Source organism: Macrotis lagotis, chromosome 1 (assembly GCF_037893015.1).
Source record: "Macrotis lagotis isolate mMagLag1 chromosome 1, bilby.v1.9.chrom.fasta, whole genome shotgun sequence".
Taxonomy (NCBI): Eukaryota; Metazoa; Chordata; class Mammalia; order Peramelemorphia; family Peramelidae; genus Macrotis; species Macrotis lagotis.
The window spans coordinates 437,678,986-437,698,579 of NC_133658.1; the positions used below are offsets into that span (position 1 = coordinate 437,678,986).

Genomic DNA, 19,594 nt, shown 5'->3' on the forward strand with positions numbered 1-19,594 from the left:
CATAGTTGATCATTACACAGTGTTGATGTTAATTTATACAATGTTCTTCTGTTCTACTTGCTTCACTCACCATCAGTTCATTACAAGTCTTTCTAGGCTTTTCTAGAGTCCAGTTGCTCACAATTTCTTATAGAATAATAGTATTCTATCATATTCATATACCCAATTGATGGGCATCCCCTCAATTTCTAATTCTTTGACACTACAAAAGGAGTTGCTATAAATATTTTTGTACATGTGGATTTTTTTTACCCCCTTTTTGTGACTTCTTTGGGATACAGACCTAGTAATGATATTGCTGGATCAAAGGGTTGGCACAGTTTGATTGTCCTTTTGAGGTAGTCCCAAATTGCACTCCTGAAAGATTAGATCAATTCACATCTGTTTTAAATGGTATACCCTTTACCCACCAATTCCAAAAGAGGCATATAATTCCAAATATGTCAATGGCAGAACAATCTTATTTATAAGAAAACAGTCATAGCATCATTGTTTGTGGGGGGAGGGGAACAAAAACAAAACAAAACCTAGAAACAGTTGGACTGAATATAACATGAATATTTTTGTCATAAACCATTATTGCACCAAAAGAAGAGACAAATAGAAGAAATTCAGGAAATTAGAATGATTTGTATGAAATGATGCAGACTGATAAAAGCAGAAATGAAGCGAACATAAATGATAACACTTTTAATGATTTTTTAACAGTCAACTCTGATGAATTTTAATACACAATCAAAGATTCTGGAAAACTGATAAGGAAACACCTTTCTGCTCTTGGTAGAAAGATGGGGATTGTGCTATAGAATGTGGAATATACATCGTACTTTTTTGCAATGTAGGTTGGCTTCCCTTAAATGTTCTTTTTTTTTTTTTTTTTTAACAATGCTGGGGTGGGGTAGCTTTAAGAGAAAATCATTGACATAAAAAAAACAACTAGAGGCAACCTGCAGTAAAACCTTTTTGAAAAACTAACTTATGGTTACATTCACTCCATAATGAGGTGCTGAAGTAGAATTTTAGGAGAACCAAACAGATATATGACAGGCTTTGTATAAACCACAAAATAATACAGAATTGTTGCCTTGTAGCTTTAAAATAAAAGTAATTGTTTTTTGTTGTTGATGTTCTTTGTTCTCTAAGATGTCCATGACATCAGGGAGTTGATGTCATGAGAAGCACATGAATTGGATTTGAGTGAGGGATTTGCTGTGCTAAGTCACAGCCTCAGTTTTTCCTCCAGAGCCATCTGGGTCCAGTGACCAGATATGAATCAGGTCAATTGGAGATGGTCCTGGATGTGAGACAATCAGGGTTAAGTTTAAGTTACTTGCCCAAGGTCACACAGCTAGCAGGTATCAAGTGTCTTGAAGTGAGATTTGATCTCAGATTCTCTTGCTTTCAAGGCCATTGCTTTAACCATTGCACTACCTAGTTGCCCACAAAATCAAAATGAAGAGCAAGTTAGTATAGTAAACTTTTTTAATTTTAATTTTTGTTGCTTCTGGTTGCTAAAAGATTTAACAGTCATTTAGAAAGTCTGGGATAGAGAAATTCAGCAATTTATAGGTATGGAGATGAGTTTTTTTATTGCAAGCTATTTTTGAAATTACTTGAACATAGATTGAGTTTTAAGTTTGGTGCTGATTGTCAAGCTGATAAAGATGGAAACAAACAAATTCCAGAAGAGCCCCTTTAGGTGGTGTTAACCACAATATTACAAGCTAAAAGATTAGAGAGTTGACTGCTCAGTGAAAACAAGTTTGGTTGTTTATCAAAATCATTGAAGGTGAAAATTGAAGCAAAATTATAAAGGTAAAAATAAAGGGAGAAATGACCACCAGATATTTAGTTAGAGGTTTTCAAAAAAATTCCAGAAAATAACTAAAGTTCAACTCAGTTACATAGTACATTTCCTTCTTGAAGTACAATGACACATATGATGAGAATTTATATGATCTTTTTAAGCACACAGTGCTGATCAGATTTGTGGAGGGGGTGTCTTTTCCAGCATGGCTGTTTTTATTAACATTCTCTGAAGGTGTTAAACATGAAAAAAATGAAGAACAGATAAATTGGAATAAGCTACAAATATAATTTACAGAGATTTAAATATACTTACAAATGAGTCATACAGTTTTCATATATATATATATATATATATATGTATATATATATATATATAGTTAAATTTGAAAATAATTCAGCCTTCAGATAATTTTACTATACTCTGAAACAAATATTTTGGCAGGGTGGGGGGTATTTTGATACGCTCTTTATATTACAAGTTTAATGTAATTGTTTTTCTTTGGGCACTATAACATCCAAGTTGCCAGCCCTTTCTAATTCTTATTCTCAGTTACTTGAATTCATCAAGGTCTATGACTCTTATTTCTATCCCATATCTGCTATCTAATTGGATGGTAACACTATAGACATTATTGTTATTATACCGTAACTCACTTTTTCCATCCTAATCTTTATGTAATGGTCAGCCATTTCTCCTTTATCCCTAAATTTCCTCAGTTCTCCTTTAATTTAGTCTCAAGGAGAGTATCATGGAATGAAACCATTATCTTTCTTTCCTTTGATAACCCTGTAAGCTTATGCCTTTAACTCAAACTTTGTCTGTTGACCGTCTCTATTCTTTCACCTTTAGTCTCCTTCTCTACTTTTTCCTATTCCTTGGCCTACAAATATACTCAGATCTTTCCTGTCCTACACATAGACACACATAGACACACACACACACAACACATATATCCTTTTCCTTAATCCTACTGCTATTTTGTTGTTTTGTGATACCATTGTTCTGTGAAACCATTGATGAGTAACTGAGTTGGATTGAATTTTTAGAACATGGGAATTGAGGAGTTTAATAAACCAAGAAACCTGTTGGTGATAATACACACACACACACACACACACACACACACACACACTCTTAATATTTTCAACTCTTAAAAGGCACCATTTAAATGTTAGTAATTATTATTATTTGAGGGTATGAGGTAAGGAGACCAACTTAAAGCCTATTAAAATAGTCCATTTTAAGGTGATAAGAGTCCCTTCCTTATGGGTGTACCCCAAATTGTGCCCTGGGCTTTCTTCTCCTTTTGGATAATCATCCTTGGTGACCTCATCAGCTTACATAAATATATTTATCAACCATATCCTGATGACTCCATGGTGTATTTTTCTAACCCAAATTTCTCTCCTTCACTGTCTCCTGTTCATTTCATTTCATTTTTCTTTTTTTCTTTCTTTTTGGTTTTTGCAAGGCAATGGGGTTAATTGACTTGCTCAAGGTCACACAGCTAGATAATTACTAAATGTATGAGGTAACATTTGAACCCAGGTCCTTCTGACTCCAGGATCGATGCTCTCTATCCACTGCACCACCTAGCTATCTTCCACCATTCATTTCAAATGAGGTATTCTGTAGTCACAGCGGATAGAGCACCAAGCCTGGAATCAGAAAGATTTAAATTCAAATGCAGCTTTAAATATTTATTAGCTGAGTGACCCTGGCTACCCTGGGCAAGTCACTTAACCTCTGTTTGCCTTAATCCGCAGAAGAAGGAAATGGCAAACCACTTCAGTATCTTTGCCAAGAAAATCCCAAGGTCAGTGTTGGCATGCCAGGGCCCACAAGGTCATGAAGATTTTGACACAACTGAACAATTTCAAACCGAACTTGTCCAAAACTGAACATATTATCTAAAGCAGGGACAGGAGTTTTTAACTTTTTGTGTGTGTCCTGGACCTCTGTGGAAATTAAGTGAAGTCTGTAAACTAATATTTTGAAATGCATTAAAGGGGGGCGGCTAGGTGGTGTAGTGGATAAAGCACTGGCCTTGGAGGCAGGAGTACCTGGCTTCAAATCGGTCTCAGACACTTAATAATTACCTAGCTGTGTGGCCTTGGGCAAGCCACTTAACCCCATTTGCCTTGCAAAAACCTAAAAAATAAAATAAAAAAATGAAATGCATTAAAAAGTATTGCAAAGGAAATCAATTATATTGAAATATTTACCAAAAAATCTTTTAACCAAGTTAATGAATCCCAAATTAAGATCCTCTGAACTAGATAGTGAAGAGAAGCTGGTATAGCCTCAACTACCTTTTCATTTTGGAAATCCCAGGACCTGAAATCTCCACCCTAAAAATATCCTTCAAATTCTGGTTGTTTCTTATTTTCCTCCATTTGAGGAAAGCTCAGGACATCCATCTTTTTTTTCAAAATTGGAAGGTATTCCATAAAAATTAGGGTCAAACCAACACTTTACATCATTTTCTTCAATAAATTCTAAATATTTGATCTTAATTTTAAAGATCATGCTATTAAAAATAGAAGAGGAGCAGTTCATATGCCTTTCATTGTTATATGCAAGAGGTATTGTCTTTTCTGTTTGTTTTTTAAATGAAATTTTATCAGCAAAAATTCACTTTTCCCCTTATCCATCTCCTTCTCCCCTCTCAGTTGAGAATGAAGGAAAAAACAAAACCTGAACAAAAAAAATATGTAATGGACATATATATCTCATTTTACAATTTCCTTTCAGTGTTGTTATTTAGTCTTTTTTTTGTTTCATCTAACTCTTTGTGATCCCGTTTGGGGTTCTTGTCAAAGACTGTGTTTGCCGTTTCCTTTTCTAGCTCACAAATGTGGAACTGAAAAAAAACCAGGATTAAGTAATTTACTCAAGTCACATATCTAGTAACTGACTGAGACTGGATTTGAACTCAGCAAGATTTAGTCTTCCTGAATCCAGCTCCAGCAACTTTATTCATTATGCCACCTAGCTGACCTCCTGTCCATAGGTACTATTGCACACTTAATAGACTATAGTATAATGTAAACATAACTGTTATATGCACAGGGAATCCAAAAACTTCATGTGACTTTATTGTAATATCTACTTTATTATGAGGGTCCGAACCCACAATATCTCTGAGGTATCCCTGATTTTGGATTCCCTTTATGAATACTAATGAAGGTGGGAGGACACATGTATCATTCCCCATATTTGAATGTAAGCAGTTGTTTGACCCTTTATCTTTATTCAGTCATGTTTATATTTTTGTTTCTTTTCACTTCTGTGTTCATACTTAAGAATTTCAATGAACTTTGGTCTTTTCATCAGAAATCTTTTTCATTAAAGGTTTCTCCCCCTGCCCCCCACTTCCCACCTCTCATGCAGCATGATTCTCGGGCTTGCTGGGTAAGTTTTTTTTTGTGGCTGTGAGCTCATGTACTTTGCCTTCTGGATATTATAATCCAAATTCTCTACCCTTTTATCAAATTTAATCCAGCCTGTGGTTCCCTGGTTCTTGAATTCTTTCTTTCTGACTTTGCAGTATTTTTTTTTTCTAAGACTTGGACACTCTAAATTTTAGATATCATATTCCTTGGGTTATTTGTTTTGGAGTTTCTTTTAGAAGATGACTGGCAGATCTTTATTTTCTACTTTGTTCTTTGATTCTAAGATACTTGGTTAAGTTTTAAGATTTCTTGGAATATGATTCCTTTTAGACATGACATTCAGATAATCCAATAATTTTTATATTTTTTCTTCAATTTTTTCTCTCTCTGTCAGTTTATGCTTAGTGATATATTTTATTTTCTCCTGTTTTTTATTCTTTTTACTTTTTTAAAATATTTCTTATTGTATCATGGAGTCATTTGCTTTTATTTGATTTATTCTAATTTTCAGGAAGTTTATTATTTAGACAGTGTTTTGTAATCCCTTGTGCCAAACTGCTAATTCCCTTTCCAATTAATTTTTTTCTCAGCTCTTGTTTCTTTTCTATATATTTCCTCTAGTGCTCTTATTTCACATATAAGTATATTTTTAAACTATTCATCTTTTTTTAAGAATTCTGTTTGCAGAAGTTTTAAAGTCATCTCTTCTGGGTTGTGACTTACATGTCCCTGTCACCTTAATAGTTTTCTGTGAGGGATAGAGGGAGGGATAGGGGGAGGAAATTCACAGATGTGGTACATTATGCCTATGTTCAGACTTTTTTAATATATATTGTTCAGTTTTTTAATTTTTTTCTCTTAAAAATCGTTTATTGTATGACTGGGAAGATTAGATGAAATTGGATGATTGAATTTTGATGATTTAAAAAATCTAGAGATATCAATGGAAATAGAACTACAAGGAAATGGAGGAGCACAACTTTGAAAGGCACATGTTACATATATTTTATAATTATCAAAATGAGTTCTATGTAATAGCAATACTTTGTTTCATGTATAATCTTCTTTTTTCTGTCCTACTTGTATAAATGCTCATTTTAGTTGGAATTTAAGGTCAGAATTTTTATTTTTTTAATTAAAATTTTTTATTTAGTATTTTATTTCCTCCTGGTAATGTGTTAACAAATTTTAACAATAGTTTTTAAAACTGAGTTGCAAATTCTCTCCCTTCCACCCTCCTTCCCCACTCTCATCTCCACCATTTAGAAAGCAAACAATTTGGAGACCATTAAGTGTGTAGTCATGCAAAACATTTCCACAATAATGTTATGAAAGAAAATAGACCTCCCCCAAATCTCAAGAAAAATGTTAAATAAAAAAAGTATGCTTCTATCTGGATTTAGACACCATCAGCTTTTTCTCTGAGGATGGATAACATTCTTCATCATAAATCCTTTAAAATTGTATTGGGTCATTGTATTGCTAAGAAAAAGAAAATTATTCACAGCTGATCATCCCACAATATTGCTGTTACTTTGTACACAGTACATTTCACTTTGAAGCAACTCATTGTAAGTCTTTCCAGGTTTTTCTGCGAGTATCCTGCTCATCCTTTCTTATAGCAGAATAGAATTCCATCAAAATAACAATACTACAGTTTATTCAGCCATTTCTCAACTGATATGTATCCCCTCAATTTCCAATCCCTTGCCACCAGAAAAGAACTACTATGAATATCCTTGTTTGTGTGTGTGTGTGTGTGTGTGTGTGTGTGTGTGTGTGTGTGTGTATACTTTTACTTTTTGTTTTTCATCTCTCTTGGGATACAGACATAGTAGTGGCATTGCTAGGTCAAAGAGTTTGCGTGATTTTATAGCCCTTTGGACATAGTTCCCAATTGCTGTACAAAATGAATCAGTTGACTGCTCCACCAACAATGCATTATCTAATTTTCCCTCCCACATTTGCAATTTTCCTTTTCTGTCCTGTTAGCCAAGTAGTACCCCAGAATTGTTTTAATTTGAATTTCTCCAAACAATAATGACGTAAAACATTTTTTAATATGTCTATTGGAGCCCATTGATTGCTTCATCTGAAAACAGTTCATCACTTTTGATCATTTGCCAATATTCATTCTTTGTAAATTTGTTTCAGTTCTCTATGTTTGAGAAATGAGACCTGTATCAGACATTTACTTCAAAATATTTTTCAGTTAGTATTGTTTTTTCCCTCCACCAAAATTTATTCTAGTCTCTTGTCTCCTTTTACCCTGTCCCTCTTCAAAAGTATTTTTGCTTCTATCTAATCCCTCCCCCCATTTGCCCTCCCTTCCATCATCCTTTTTCTCTTATCTCCTTCCCCTCCCACTTTCATGTAGAATAAGATAGATTTCTGTGTCCCTCTTGGAGCCAATTCTGATCAGAGTGAATTTACTCACTTCCCCTTATCATCCTCTTCCAGAATTAACATTTTTAAAAGAATTATATCTGATATTATTAATAGAAAAGACATTAAAGAAGCATTACTATGTCATGCAACTGCATTAGTCCTTTCTAAATGATTTACAGTGAAAACTTCATATTTTATCTTCCTATCTGAATATGAAAACCTGGACTACAGAGACTTTATTACTCCTATATTTGTATCCTCAGCATTTAAGGCAGTGCTTTATATCTGTTAAATATTTAATAAATGCTTTTTCCTTCCTTCATACTTATAATCTACAATTATGATCCCCCTAAATTATCATATCTCTTTCTTAGGCTAAGTATCCTCAGTCCTTCAATTCTTGATAAATCTATCTATGAATTATTCTTTTTTTAGGGGTTTTTTTTTTTTGCAAAGCAATGGGATTAAGTGGCTTGCCCAAGGCCACACAGCTAGGTTATTAAGTTTCTGAGGCAGGATTTGAACTCAGGTATTCCTGACTCCAGGGCTGATGCTCTATCTACTGCACCATCTAGCTGCCCCTGAATTAGTATTCTTAATAAAGGTTGTTTCAGTGATGCTCCATTATACATTTTGCCTCTTGATTATATTAATAGTATTAGTTAATTAGTTGCATTTAGCTTTAAGGTTATGACAAGTAATAATAATAATTTATTTTATTATTATAATGCTTCACTCTTAAGGTCTGCAAAGTGATATCTATATCTATATGTCAATTTATCTTCACAACTACTTCAGAAAATTTTTTTATTCCCATTTTACAGATGAGAAAACTGTGGCAGGGAGTGCAAATGACTTGCCTAGGGCCATACATTAATAATACTATAGTAGCAGCAGCAGCTTGAGCAAAATTTGAATTCAGGTCTTTCTGCTCCTAGATCCAGTGTTTTAGCTACTATACCACCTGCCAATAATCTAAATCCAATTTGACTGTAGGGCAATAATCTCTCTCTCTCTCTCTTTCTTTCACACACACACACACACACACACACACACACACACACAATGTTATATTGGGGGGCAGCTACATGGCAAAGTGGATAGAGCACCAGCCCAGGAGTCAAGAGTATCTGAATTCATATCCGGCCTCAGACTCTTAATATTTATTTAGCTATAACCCTATTGCCTTGCACAAACCAAAACAGCAAATGTTAAAAATTTATTTTTCTGGTAACTGGAAAGCAAAATATTAAAAAAAATTAAAAATAATAAAGCTTGTGTTAGCTATTATTAATTGTATTATTGTTGAAATGTATTCTTCAGCTGTTTAACTTTTTTTACAATTGCCCCCAAAATGGAACATCTGAGTTGCCTAATAAAGAGTTCATTTAGAAAATAATTATATAGAGTACTTGATAAAACTTAAGATCTAAGGAATTTTTATTTTTCTTTGAAGTTGGCCTTTGTCGGAGTTTGATCCAAGTCAGATACGACTGATTGTGTATCAAGATTGTGAAAGAAGAGGGAGAAATGTCTTGTTTGACTCTAGTACTAAAAGAAAAACTGAAGACATGTCTGTGTCGGTGAGTATGTTAATTATTTGACTATTAAATGTAGGATAAATAAGTACAGATCATTATTTTTTCATTATAAACTGAAATGTTATGATATTTATACTCTATTTTAAAAATTCAAAATTCTGCATTCCAGAACTTAAAATCAATGGTAACACACTTTGGGATATCAAATTAATGTCTATTATATGTATACTAAAACTTAGATATAGTGATAAAACACTGTAGGATGTTAATTTGGAAATTTCAATTAAATCTTCTAAATTAATTAATATCCTCTTGTTTCCTTTATCATTCTTTTTCTTTCTTTCCCTTTTTTTTTTTGATTTTGGGTGACAGTAAGGATTAAATGGCTTGCCCAAGGTCACGTAACTGGTAAGTGTTTGAGGCTGGATTTGAACTCAGGTCCTCCTACTTACAGGCTGCTACACTATTGATAACACTGTGTCACCTAGCTGTCCTTTTCTCTTTCAGAATTTTTCTCTTCTATAGTCAGTCAATAAGTATTTTTTAAATAGACACTGTGTTAAGTTCTAGGGATATGAAGAAAAACAAAAGACTGTCCCCTGCTCATGAGGAGCTCACAATCTAATGGGAGAAAAACATATATATACAAACATGTATAAACAAACTGTATATAAGATAAATAGAAAATAATCAACAGAGAAAAGTCCTTAGAATTAAGAGTGATTGAGGAGAAAGGGCATCCCATAGAAGATGAGATTTTAGCTGGGATTTGAAAGAAGCCAAGGAGACCAAGAGGTAGAAATAAGGAGGGGAGGGTATTCCAGGCGTCTGGGATAGCCTGAGAAAATGCTTGGAGCTAAGCCATGGATCAGCTTCAGGAACCCAGTATCCCTGGATCAAAGATTACAAGAAAAGGTCTAAAATATAAGAAAGTTGTAGGTGGAGAAGAATATCTTTATTTTATCTTGTTATTTTTGAAAAGATTATATTGTTATTTCTTGTATTAAGAAACCTATCAAATATGTTTTTCATTGGCTGAAGGTTTTCTGATTGTACCTACAATACAGAATAATAATAGTTAACTATAATTTCCATAGGGCTTTAAGTTTATAAAGCTGTATATCTGTTTTTGTTTGTGTGTGTGTGTGTGTGTGTGTGTGTGTGTGTGTGTGTGTGTAAAATCCTGTTAAGGAAGTCTGCTATCCTTACTCACATTTTACAGATAAGGAAACTGAGTTTGAAAGGACTTGCCTTGAATCCCATAGGTAAATTACGTATCTAAGGTAGAATTCAAGCCCAGGCTTTCCTGACTCCAAGTCTAACACTCTGTTCTCTACACCACCAGTGTTCTTTACTGAAATATTTCAGATATGAGTAGTTTTCCAGATGAAAATATTAAAAAATTATACTTTTTCCAGTTTTTGTACATCAGTGCTATGTTTGATTTAGAAGGGATGGTACTTGAATTCTACACTTTGAAGACCATTGAAGATCACCTTAATTTTGGAAAAGTAATATCCTTAAAAATTAAATGGAAGGCCAAGTATGAAAAAATTTTTTTATTACATTACTTCAACCTTTTTGTACTAAAACAAAAGAATAAAACAGTTTGACCCCTAAAGAAGTAGTAATAGGGTTCTTAGGAATTTTAAATGTCAATCTTGAATGTGACTTATAAGCTTTTAATTACATCTACCTCCCCTTTCACATTTGAGTTATACTGATAATAAAATCATTGAGTAACAATATATTAGATTATTAGTTCAGCCTTGTAAAAAAACAAGTCTTATTTACTTCCTTCTCTTCTCCTAGGCTGAGCATTGTTTTGTAGACATGTAAGACACTTAAAAAGACTTTCTGAATGAGTAAATGAAATAAGTTGAGAAGATAATTGTACTGAGTGATATAATATGTAAAACATAACACTTTATTTATTCTGAATCAATGCTACCAAGTAAGTGAACAGAATAAAATTTTGAGATGGCAGAGCCAAGATTAGAATCTTTATCTCTTAGCATTAGTGATTTTCCTTTCATACTTCTTTGTCTCTGTTAGAGACAGTATTGTGGTTGCATTATAAATGAGAATTCATTAAAAGATCCAGAAATTATGAAAAAAAAGCAGTCACAGGAAATGTATAAGATGGTTGTTAGGATAAAAGAGAAACACCTTTTGTACTTAGTACAAATAATGAAATTCTATTAAGGGAGAGAGAACAATATAATTTTATTGAAATATAGCTAAGGCTTTCTGGATTTATTTAAACCACCATTTATTTAAACCAGGACAGTCTTTGAATTGTATAGCAGCAGCTCTTATGATTAAGCACAAAACTTTTAAAGAAATGCGTTTGATATTTTAGCTGAAGGAAAGCTTATTATAAAAATTCATTATTTTGATGAACTTATGAAAGAATGATATTTAATTTTATTTTTTATTTTATTATATGATGAATACATATTTTAAATGTCAAATTACACATATGATATGTTAATTGTTTAGTTTTGTCTCAGAAAAAGTTAAAACATTCACAGAACAAATACAGAATTTTCAGAACTTAACACTTTTAGAAGATAGACATCAACAATGCTACCAAGTGCATTTGTGTCTCATGTGATCTGACTGCTTGGATCTCACGAGTGAAACATTAATAAAGAGACATGCCACATTTGATGCCTGAAATGATGGTTTCTCTGAAAACTATCATAACCAGATAGATTTAGTGTGGTATCATCACATGATGTTTTGCAGTTCCCAAAGTACTGTTGTTGTTGTGTCAAAGCTAAAATGAAAAGCTAGTTTGTGAGTTCTTTGTGTAATACTATGATCACTCACATGTTCTAGCCATTGTATACTACATGCAATAACAAAAGGCTTTTTGCCTAGTTAACAAATTTATGCATCACAAAAATTCAACAAATTTCCATAGTTCAGAACAACTGGTGTCCACTTTTAAATAATTGAATATGTTAGGGAGGCTTAAGCTTGTAGGTTCTGATTCAGATATCTAGAATATGAAATATGCCTCAATAACTTAAGTATGAAATGTACAATGCTGTTTCCTTTTTCAGAATTTGTTAAAAATTTTTACATTCACAGATTGAGCTATCTGTATATTAGAAATTATTTATTAGTTATAGGTGTGATTACTCAAAAAGAAAGTTACAAAGCTCTTTTCTTTATATAAGTTTATAGTTTGTAAGGTCCCAGATAAAGGTACTCTAAGGAAAGCTTTTTAATTTTCAGTGTGAAATATGTGAATCTAAAGTTTAACTTTGGTGGAAGTTAAATGTACCATAATAGTATTCTTTTTAAAAAAAATTATTTAAGGCAGTTGGGTTAAGTGACTTGCCCACAGACACATAGGTAGGTAGTGTCTGAGGCCAGATTTGAAAACAGGTCATCCTGACTCCAGAACCAGTGCTCTATCCACTGTGCCACCTAGCTGCCCCCATAATAGCATTCTGTTGTTCATTTCTGCTTTCACGAAAAGTGTAACTTTTAAAATTGAAATAACTTAAAATAAGTTATGAGTATTCATTTCAATTTTTCAACCATTAATTTAACTTTTATCTTAATTTTGTTTTGTCTCATTTTAAAAATGATCTTCCTTCATGACACATGAATTTATGACTATTTTGAAGAGATGATATAAGTGTAAGTAATGTAAAGATAATAGAGACAGTTTAAGGAACAGAAATAGGTTAACTAAAGCCCAAATTCAGAAAATATAGTTTGTGATCCTTATCAGTTTCTAAGTACAACATACAATAATGAAAGTTGTAAGTACAACTTTTTGTAAGTACAACGATTTATGGAAAGATTGCTTTTTGCTTTGTATGAATGCTTTCAGATAGTATGACATTATATTATGTAAAGTATAAAGTATATTATGTAAATATAAAAAGTTGTACTAAGTATAAAGTGGTACTAAGTTGTACTAAGTATAAAAAACCTTCAGGATGAAAAATAGATATGGTACACTATTGATATGATCAAAGCAATACTGAAATTAAAAAAAATAATATTTGTTCCTTGTAAAGAAAGCTATGGCAAATCTAGAAAGTTTGCTAAAAAGCAGAAATATTTGTGGGTTAAATTTCTGGATATCATAGCCACTTTTAAAAAATTTTACAAACACATTTACCTGCGTATATGAAAGTATTTAGAAGAGTATTTGAGCTAAAAAAAAAATAATTGAAGCAATTCAAATATAGCAGCATCTACATTAAGGACTTTTAGGGCTTGAAATTGAAATATGATATTCTAGAAGATAAAAAAGCTTGGTTTACAACTGAGAATCAGCTATGCAGCAAAACTGAACATCCTCTTTCAGGGGAAAAGATGGACATTCAGTGAAACGAATGTTCAAAGTTTCCTGCTGAAACAAGCAGAGCTGAACAGAAAGTTTGATCTCCAAGTGCAGGAATTGGGTGAAGCATAAAGGGAGTGAAGGAGAAGGACTATTTGTGAGGGACTTAATGATGTTGAACTGTTTGTATTCCTGTATGGGAATAAGATACTGATAACTCATATGAATCACCCCATTTATTAGAACAGTTAGAAGGAATATTTATAGACAAAGTACAGGAGGGAGCTGAATATAATGACATAATGTATTATAAAAATGGAGTTAATAGGCAAGAAAGGAATGTACTGGGAAAAAGGGAAAAGAGAGTTGGAAAAGAGTCAAGAAAAAACTTTGGTAATGGAGTGGAAGGGGGGCAAGTGAGAAGAATGAGTGAGCCTTCATTCTCATTGGAAGTGAATCAGAGAGGAAATAACATACACACTCAATTGGGTATAGAAATCTATCTTACCATAGTGGAAAATAGGAATGGGAATTAGAAAGGAGATGAAATGAGGATGAAAAATAGGGAGAAATGGATGGGATGGAGGAGATGAGAGTGGGTGTAGGTGATAGAATAGAGGGAAAATCATAGGAAAAAGTAGTCAGATGCAATATACTTTTGAAGCGTAACAGGATGAAAGGAGAGAGAGAGAGAGAGAGAGAGAGAGAGAGAGAGAGAGAGAGAAAGAGAGAGAGAAAGAGAGCAATTAAAATAAATGGGTGTGGGGAGGAATAGGATGGAGGGAAATACAGCTAGTAATAGCAACTGTGGGAAAAAATATTGAAGCAATTTCTCTGATAGACATGATAAGGAATGCTAACCATCACAGAGACAGAACTGGTGGAATCTGAATACAGACTGAAGCACACTTTTTTTCTCCCACTTTATTTTTCTTGAGGTTTCTCTTTTCTGGGATGGGGAATTTTATTTAACTTTTACAATAAGGCTATTGCAGTAATGTGAAAATTGGTTTAGTTTCCTGTCCTTCATTATTGATGAATACCAAAACAACATCTCTGTGTTTGAGACAAATTATGGTGTGTGGCTGTGTCTGATTAGATCAATGTGAGCACAAAATGATCTACTACAGGTCTGGTACAAATAGTCCTTGGGAACACCTGGGGTGGGTACTCTAAGACATATCATATTTCCTTTGAGAAATTGTGAAAAAATAAATGTGCATTAAGAGGAGAATAATAGCACTGATCTAACAGGGTTTTTGTGAGGATCAAATGAGATAACATAGAAAGTGCTTTGCAAACCTTAAAGTGCTCAATGGTAGCTATTGGTGCAGTGAATAGAGGATTGATCTTGCAGTCAGGAGGACAGCAGTTTGAATCCTGCCTCAGATCCTTGCCATTTACTAGCTGTGTGACCTTAGGCAAGTCACTTACCCCTGATTGCTTTGCTTCCAGGGCCATCTTCTGTTGTCTTGATTCATATCTGGTCACTGAACCCAGATGTCTCTGGAGGAGAAAGTGAGACTGGAGACTTAGCACAGCAAACCTTAAATCCAATTCATATGCTTGTCATATGCTTGATATTGTGGTCTTCTTGGAAATGAAGGACAAACATCATTATTTTTCATATCTTCTTTGGTTAGACAATGATTATGAGTGGTTATACTGAAAAACATGCCATCCGTCATATTATTTTATCACTGTTTTTTTATATTGTAAAGTTATCTATGATTTTTACCAGATAACAAATATTTACACTGGTGTAGGTTATTTTCTTACGTATTTGAGATTTGTATGTTATTTGGAAGACTAATAAATTCTTAATTTTTCCTTGACTGCTTACAAAAATTAATTTTGTAAATTGTTTTATGAAAAGTATGGAGTTACTTTATAATTTTTGTAACGAAAAAAAGAACTTATTTGTATCCCAGGTTAAAAAATAATTGAATTTGTAAAGATTTTCAGGCTTCACAAATAAATTTTTTTTGAGAAATATAATTCTAGGCAAAAACATGTGTATTTTGTAAGTGCCAAATACTGACTTTTGTGAAACATAATGGGAATTTATGTCTTTTAGCTTACAATAAAATTAATGGAAATACTGTATTTCAGAAACTTTGCAGTGATGCTCAGGTAAAAGTCTTTGGAAAATGCTGCCAACTGAAACCTGGAGGAGACAGCTCTTCTTCTTTGGATAGTTCTATTAACTCTCCAGATGCAAAAGAGCAGTGTCCCAAGTATCAGGTAAAACACTCTGCCCTTCCCTCATTTTACTTGATTGTCATGTTGACCAGCTGACCAGAATAGTTAGTTCTTTGAAATATCTTTTCATTATTTCAGTGTAGTTTCAAAACTCCCCAGATAGTAATTTATTTTTAAATGTGCTATCCTTTTATAATATGCTAGATCCATTCTGTGACTGCTTATAAACTTATCATTGAGCCTGTTAACATTCTGTATAATAATAGAGCTTTGACTTCAAGCTAAACAAAAGTCATCTAATATAAATATATTCCTTACCTTTCTGCTTTAATGGACAGCAAGTACTTTAATTTAGAAATACTAAATTATGGGGCAGCAACTATGGAGTCAGGAGGACCTGAGCTCAAATCCAGCCTCAGACACAATACTTACTTAGCTCTGTGACCTTGGGCAAGTCACTTAATCCTATTGCCTTGCAAAAAAAAGAGAAATACTAAATTATATATATATATATATATATATATATATATATATATATATATATATGTATAAAACTGGGAATTTTATAATAGAGAATTTAATACTGGTTTGGCCTTACATAGGTTTTTCTTGAGTCATAGTATCATAATAGATTCCTAATACTTATATGCTCTATCTTGCCAAATATGGACAAAATAGATCTAATTCTTCTTTCATTAATTAAAATGGTAGTTAAAATATTTTGCACATGATTAAGAATGTTCAAAGAGGAGTTCCATGAGGTCCCAAAATATTTTTCTTTTGATCACCTTTCATTAGCCACATGAAAGTTTAATGAATACTTCTTAATGCTATTATAAGATGGGCATTTCACTGAGAGTTTTTCCTTTGTCAGCTATCTTGTTATACTACTTTTGTCTGTCTTTTTGATAGAACTCTGTTAGGCAAAATTTTAAAAGTTTTAAAAATGAGACATTGTCTTTGAACAAATACTGAAATAGGCTAAATTATTTCCTTTCTTAATTGACTTAGCTATCCTTTCAAATCTTCTTTTGAAAGCCTGAAAGTGAAATTGAATGTGTGCCTGATAGTAGAATAAGGCTATAGTAATGGGCTGGAAAACCCAAATCTATCCCATCTCAACTATCTTGAAATACTATTGGCTATCTTCCTACAAACTGTATTTGTCTTTTTTTTAACCATCTAATTACCAAATGTCTAGTGAGATGCCTCACTGGCTATCTTTAACTGTAGTTCTAGCTTCCAGTAGGTATTGAGATGACTACCCATTTTCACAAGCCTGGTTTTCTTTAACTACTGTTCCTAGTTACCTCACATCACAGCTGCTGAACTGATTGGCTAAACCATTCAGCTTGGTGATCTGGAGATGACCAGCACATCACCACTGGAGCTACAAAAATCTGATGACTCTCAAACTGATTCATTACTTTCAAGGATCCAAAATTAACTATTTCAGGATCAGCCACGCACTCTCAGAGCTCTAACCTAAAATCTATATAGCTCTAGGCTCTAGCAACTATTGAGATGACCAACCCCTCTACCAGCTTTGGCCACTGGAATTTGTTGAGTTACCAAGCTAGTTTTTATATTAACTGTGACTTCATCTTCTAATGCCCACTCAAGATGCCAGAACTGAGTAATGACCCAGTAGACATAGTTCTCATCCAGAGTATGAAAGCTTCAGTTTTACCATTATAACTTACAGCCCTTACAGAAGCCTATATCCATGCTGCCCTGTCTCTAACTCATATCAAAGGTACCTTTATTAGACATGCCCCTTCTAATTTCTAAATGTAGATAAGTAAATGAAAGAAAAATTGTTCCAGAATTAAACATGTTTGTGTATATATGTATATTTGTATACAAATTTAACAAACTATACAAGCAATAGAATTTCTTTAAAAAATAACTCTTAAGTGAAACCAGTTACTAAACAGGATAGAAACCATACCAAAGGTGAGAAACCAGAATACAAATGATTAAGTAGTGAGACATTATGAAGTAGAAACTATGAATGTGTTGATAGTTTTTTCCCGAAATTTGTCTGAAAAAGGAAGAAAATATAGATTGGTGGTTTGAAGTGGTGGGAAGATTTAGTGAGTTCTATTACACACATATATACATACATGTATATGTATATATGTGTGTGTGTGTGTGTATATATATATATATATATATATATATAGAGAGAGAGAGAGAGAGAGAGAGAGAGAGAGAGAGAGACAGAGAGAGAGAGAGAGAGACAGACAGACAGACAGACAGGCAGACTGACTGACTGACTGACTGACTGACTACAGGGAAGAAACCGAAATATATCCAAAGACTGAAGATGAGAGATTGGGGATGATTAAGGGAGTAAGGTAAAATTCCTATCTATAACAAAAATCGAATTAAATCTCAAGGAGTCATGGGTTAGTAGTATAAAAATATTTAATTTCATTAACTGCTTTTAATAACAAAACTCCTAAAGATAGTTTTACCTGTTGAAAGTGGAAGTTTCAGAATAGAAAGTCAGCTTTGGGAAATTAACAACTCAGAAAGATAGTGACTAAGAACAGAATAAATGACTTAAAGAATAGGAATAAAGATAGGGTTGAAATTGCCTAGTAAAGAAACAAAAAATCTGTTTTCGAGGAGTCTTGTTAATCTGATCAGAAAAACTTTAAACTGAAAAAAAAATTATGAGGGGAAGAATTATATTGTAGTATAGGAACTTCAGTTGTGTAGGCATTTGATCTGCACAAAAAAGTTCATGAATTTTTAAGTTAACTTAATGATCCTTTAAGCCTTTAAACTGTAAAGAGATGGGAGAACACTCTGTTTTCATAGAGGGGGAAACTATGCAAAGGACTCACTTTTTAATATATTTCAGAAAAAAATAGTTCACTATATGATAGAAAATAGTGGATAGAGGACCAGCTGTTGAAGTCTGCTTTCATGTTGAGCAGAGTGAAGAATTCACATCTCAATGAATCAAGGTTATTATGGAGATAGATAAATTTATTTACACTTGAGAAAAGATGTAGCTTCTTTGAGTGAACTGAGTTCCAAGAAAAAAACTAGAGAGGGAGTAGAGATAGGGTAAAACCAGGGAAAGCAAGGAAGGGGGATGGGTGAGCCATGAGCAGTTTGTGAAGGGTTTAGGGAAAGATGCCTTCTGCTCAAGTGTGGTTTAGGGAAACATATCAGAATTAGTTAAGGGTAGTTTTATCATTACTAGCATAATATTTTTTTATCTCAACATTCTTTGGGTGCCTCAGTGGGCCAGATGATTCTGGTCCACATCTGGGGCATGACAACAGGGGATGTTTCCTGGATATAAAGTACATTGTATGGCAAAGATTTCTGCCCAGAAATAGAATATATGAGATAAATCTCTATCAGTTCAAGGATGGTACAGAGAGGCACAAAACAAAAGTGCTAAACATTCTTAGGCCATTGTAACAGGAACGATGGGGTATAGGAAGAGGCTGTCATCACTGAGCAGAATAAGATATTGACTCAGTGGATCTCTACAAAAGATTATCCTGTTCCTCATCACTCTCTTCTCTTCCTGATTGCAGCTCATGTAGACTAAACAAGCTTCTTTCTTGACAAGTTGGGGTGGGCCTGGCAACATGGTAATTGTCCACACATGACAGCCATGTGGCAGGAAGTGCAGTGTTCTCTCCCCTGCTTTTCTTCTCCAACTTCTCCCATGGAAGAGACTGACAGGGAATCTAGGGAGAAAAAGAGAATGACCAAGAATCAAACATACCCTTTAAATATTAACTGAATTCTTCCCACTCAGCACCCAGTAAGGTGATTACTTTGTCATCTCCAAAGTTCCAGAATTCTTTAGCATGGTGGCAAGCCCAATACAATAGGCCAACTTTGTTGTTGTAATTTTGTTCTTCGTTCACAAAGAAGACCATGACATCAGGGAGGTGATACCATGACAAGCAAG

General features: G+C 33.4%; 1 protein-coding gene across 3 annotated transcripts in view; it reads left to right on the forward strand.

The window, feature by feature from the left end:
* Positions 1-19,594, forward strand: part of FNIP1 (folliculin interacting protein 1) — a 124,601-nt gene that overhangs the window by 57,438 nt on the left and 47,569 nt on the right. For all 3 annotated transcript variants that reach the window (XM_074213293.1, XM_074213295.1, XM_074213294.1), the window contains exons 2-3: positions 9,050-9,176; positions 15,559-15,690. In XM_074213293.1, coding sequence (XP_074069394.1) covers positions 9,050-9,176; positions 15,559-15,690 — 259 coding nt within the window. The remainder of the gene's footprint in view (positions 1-9,049; positions 9,177-15,558; positions 15,691-19,594) is intronic.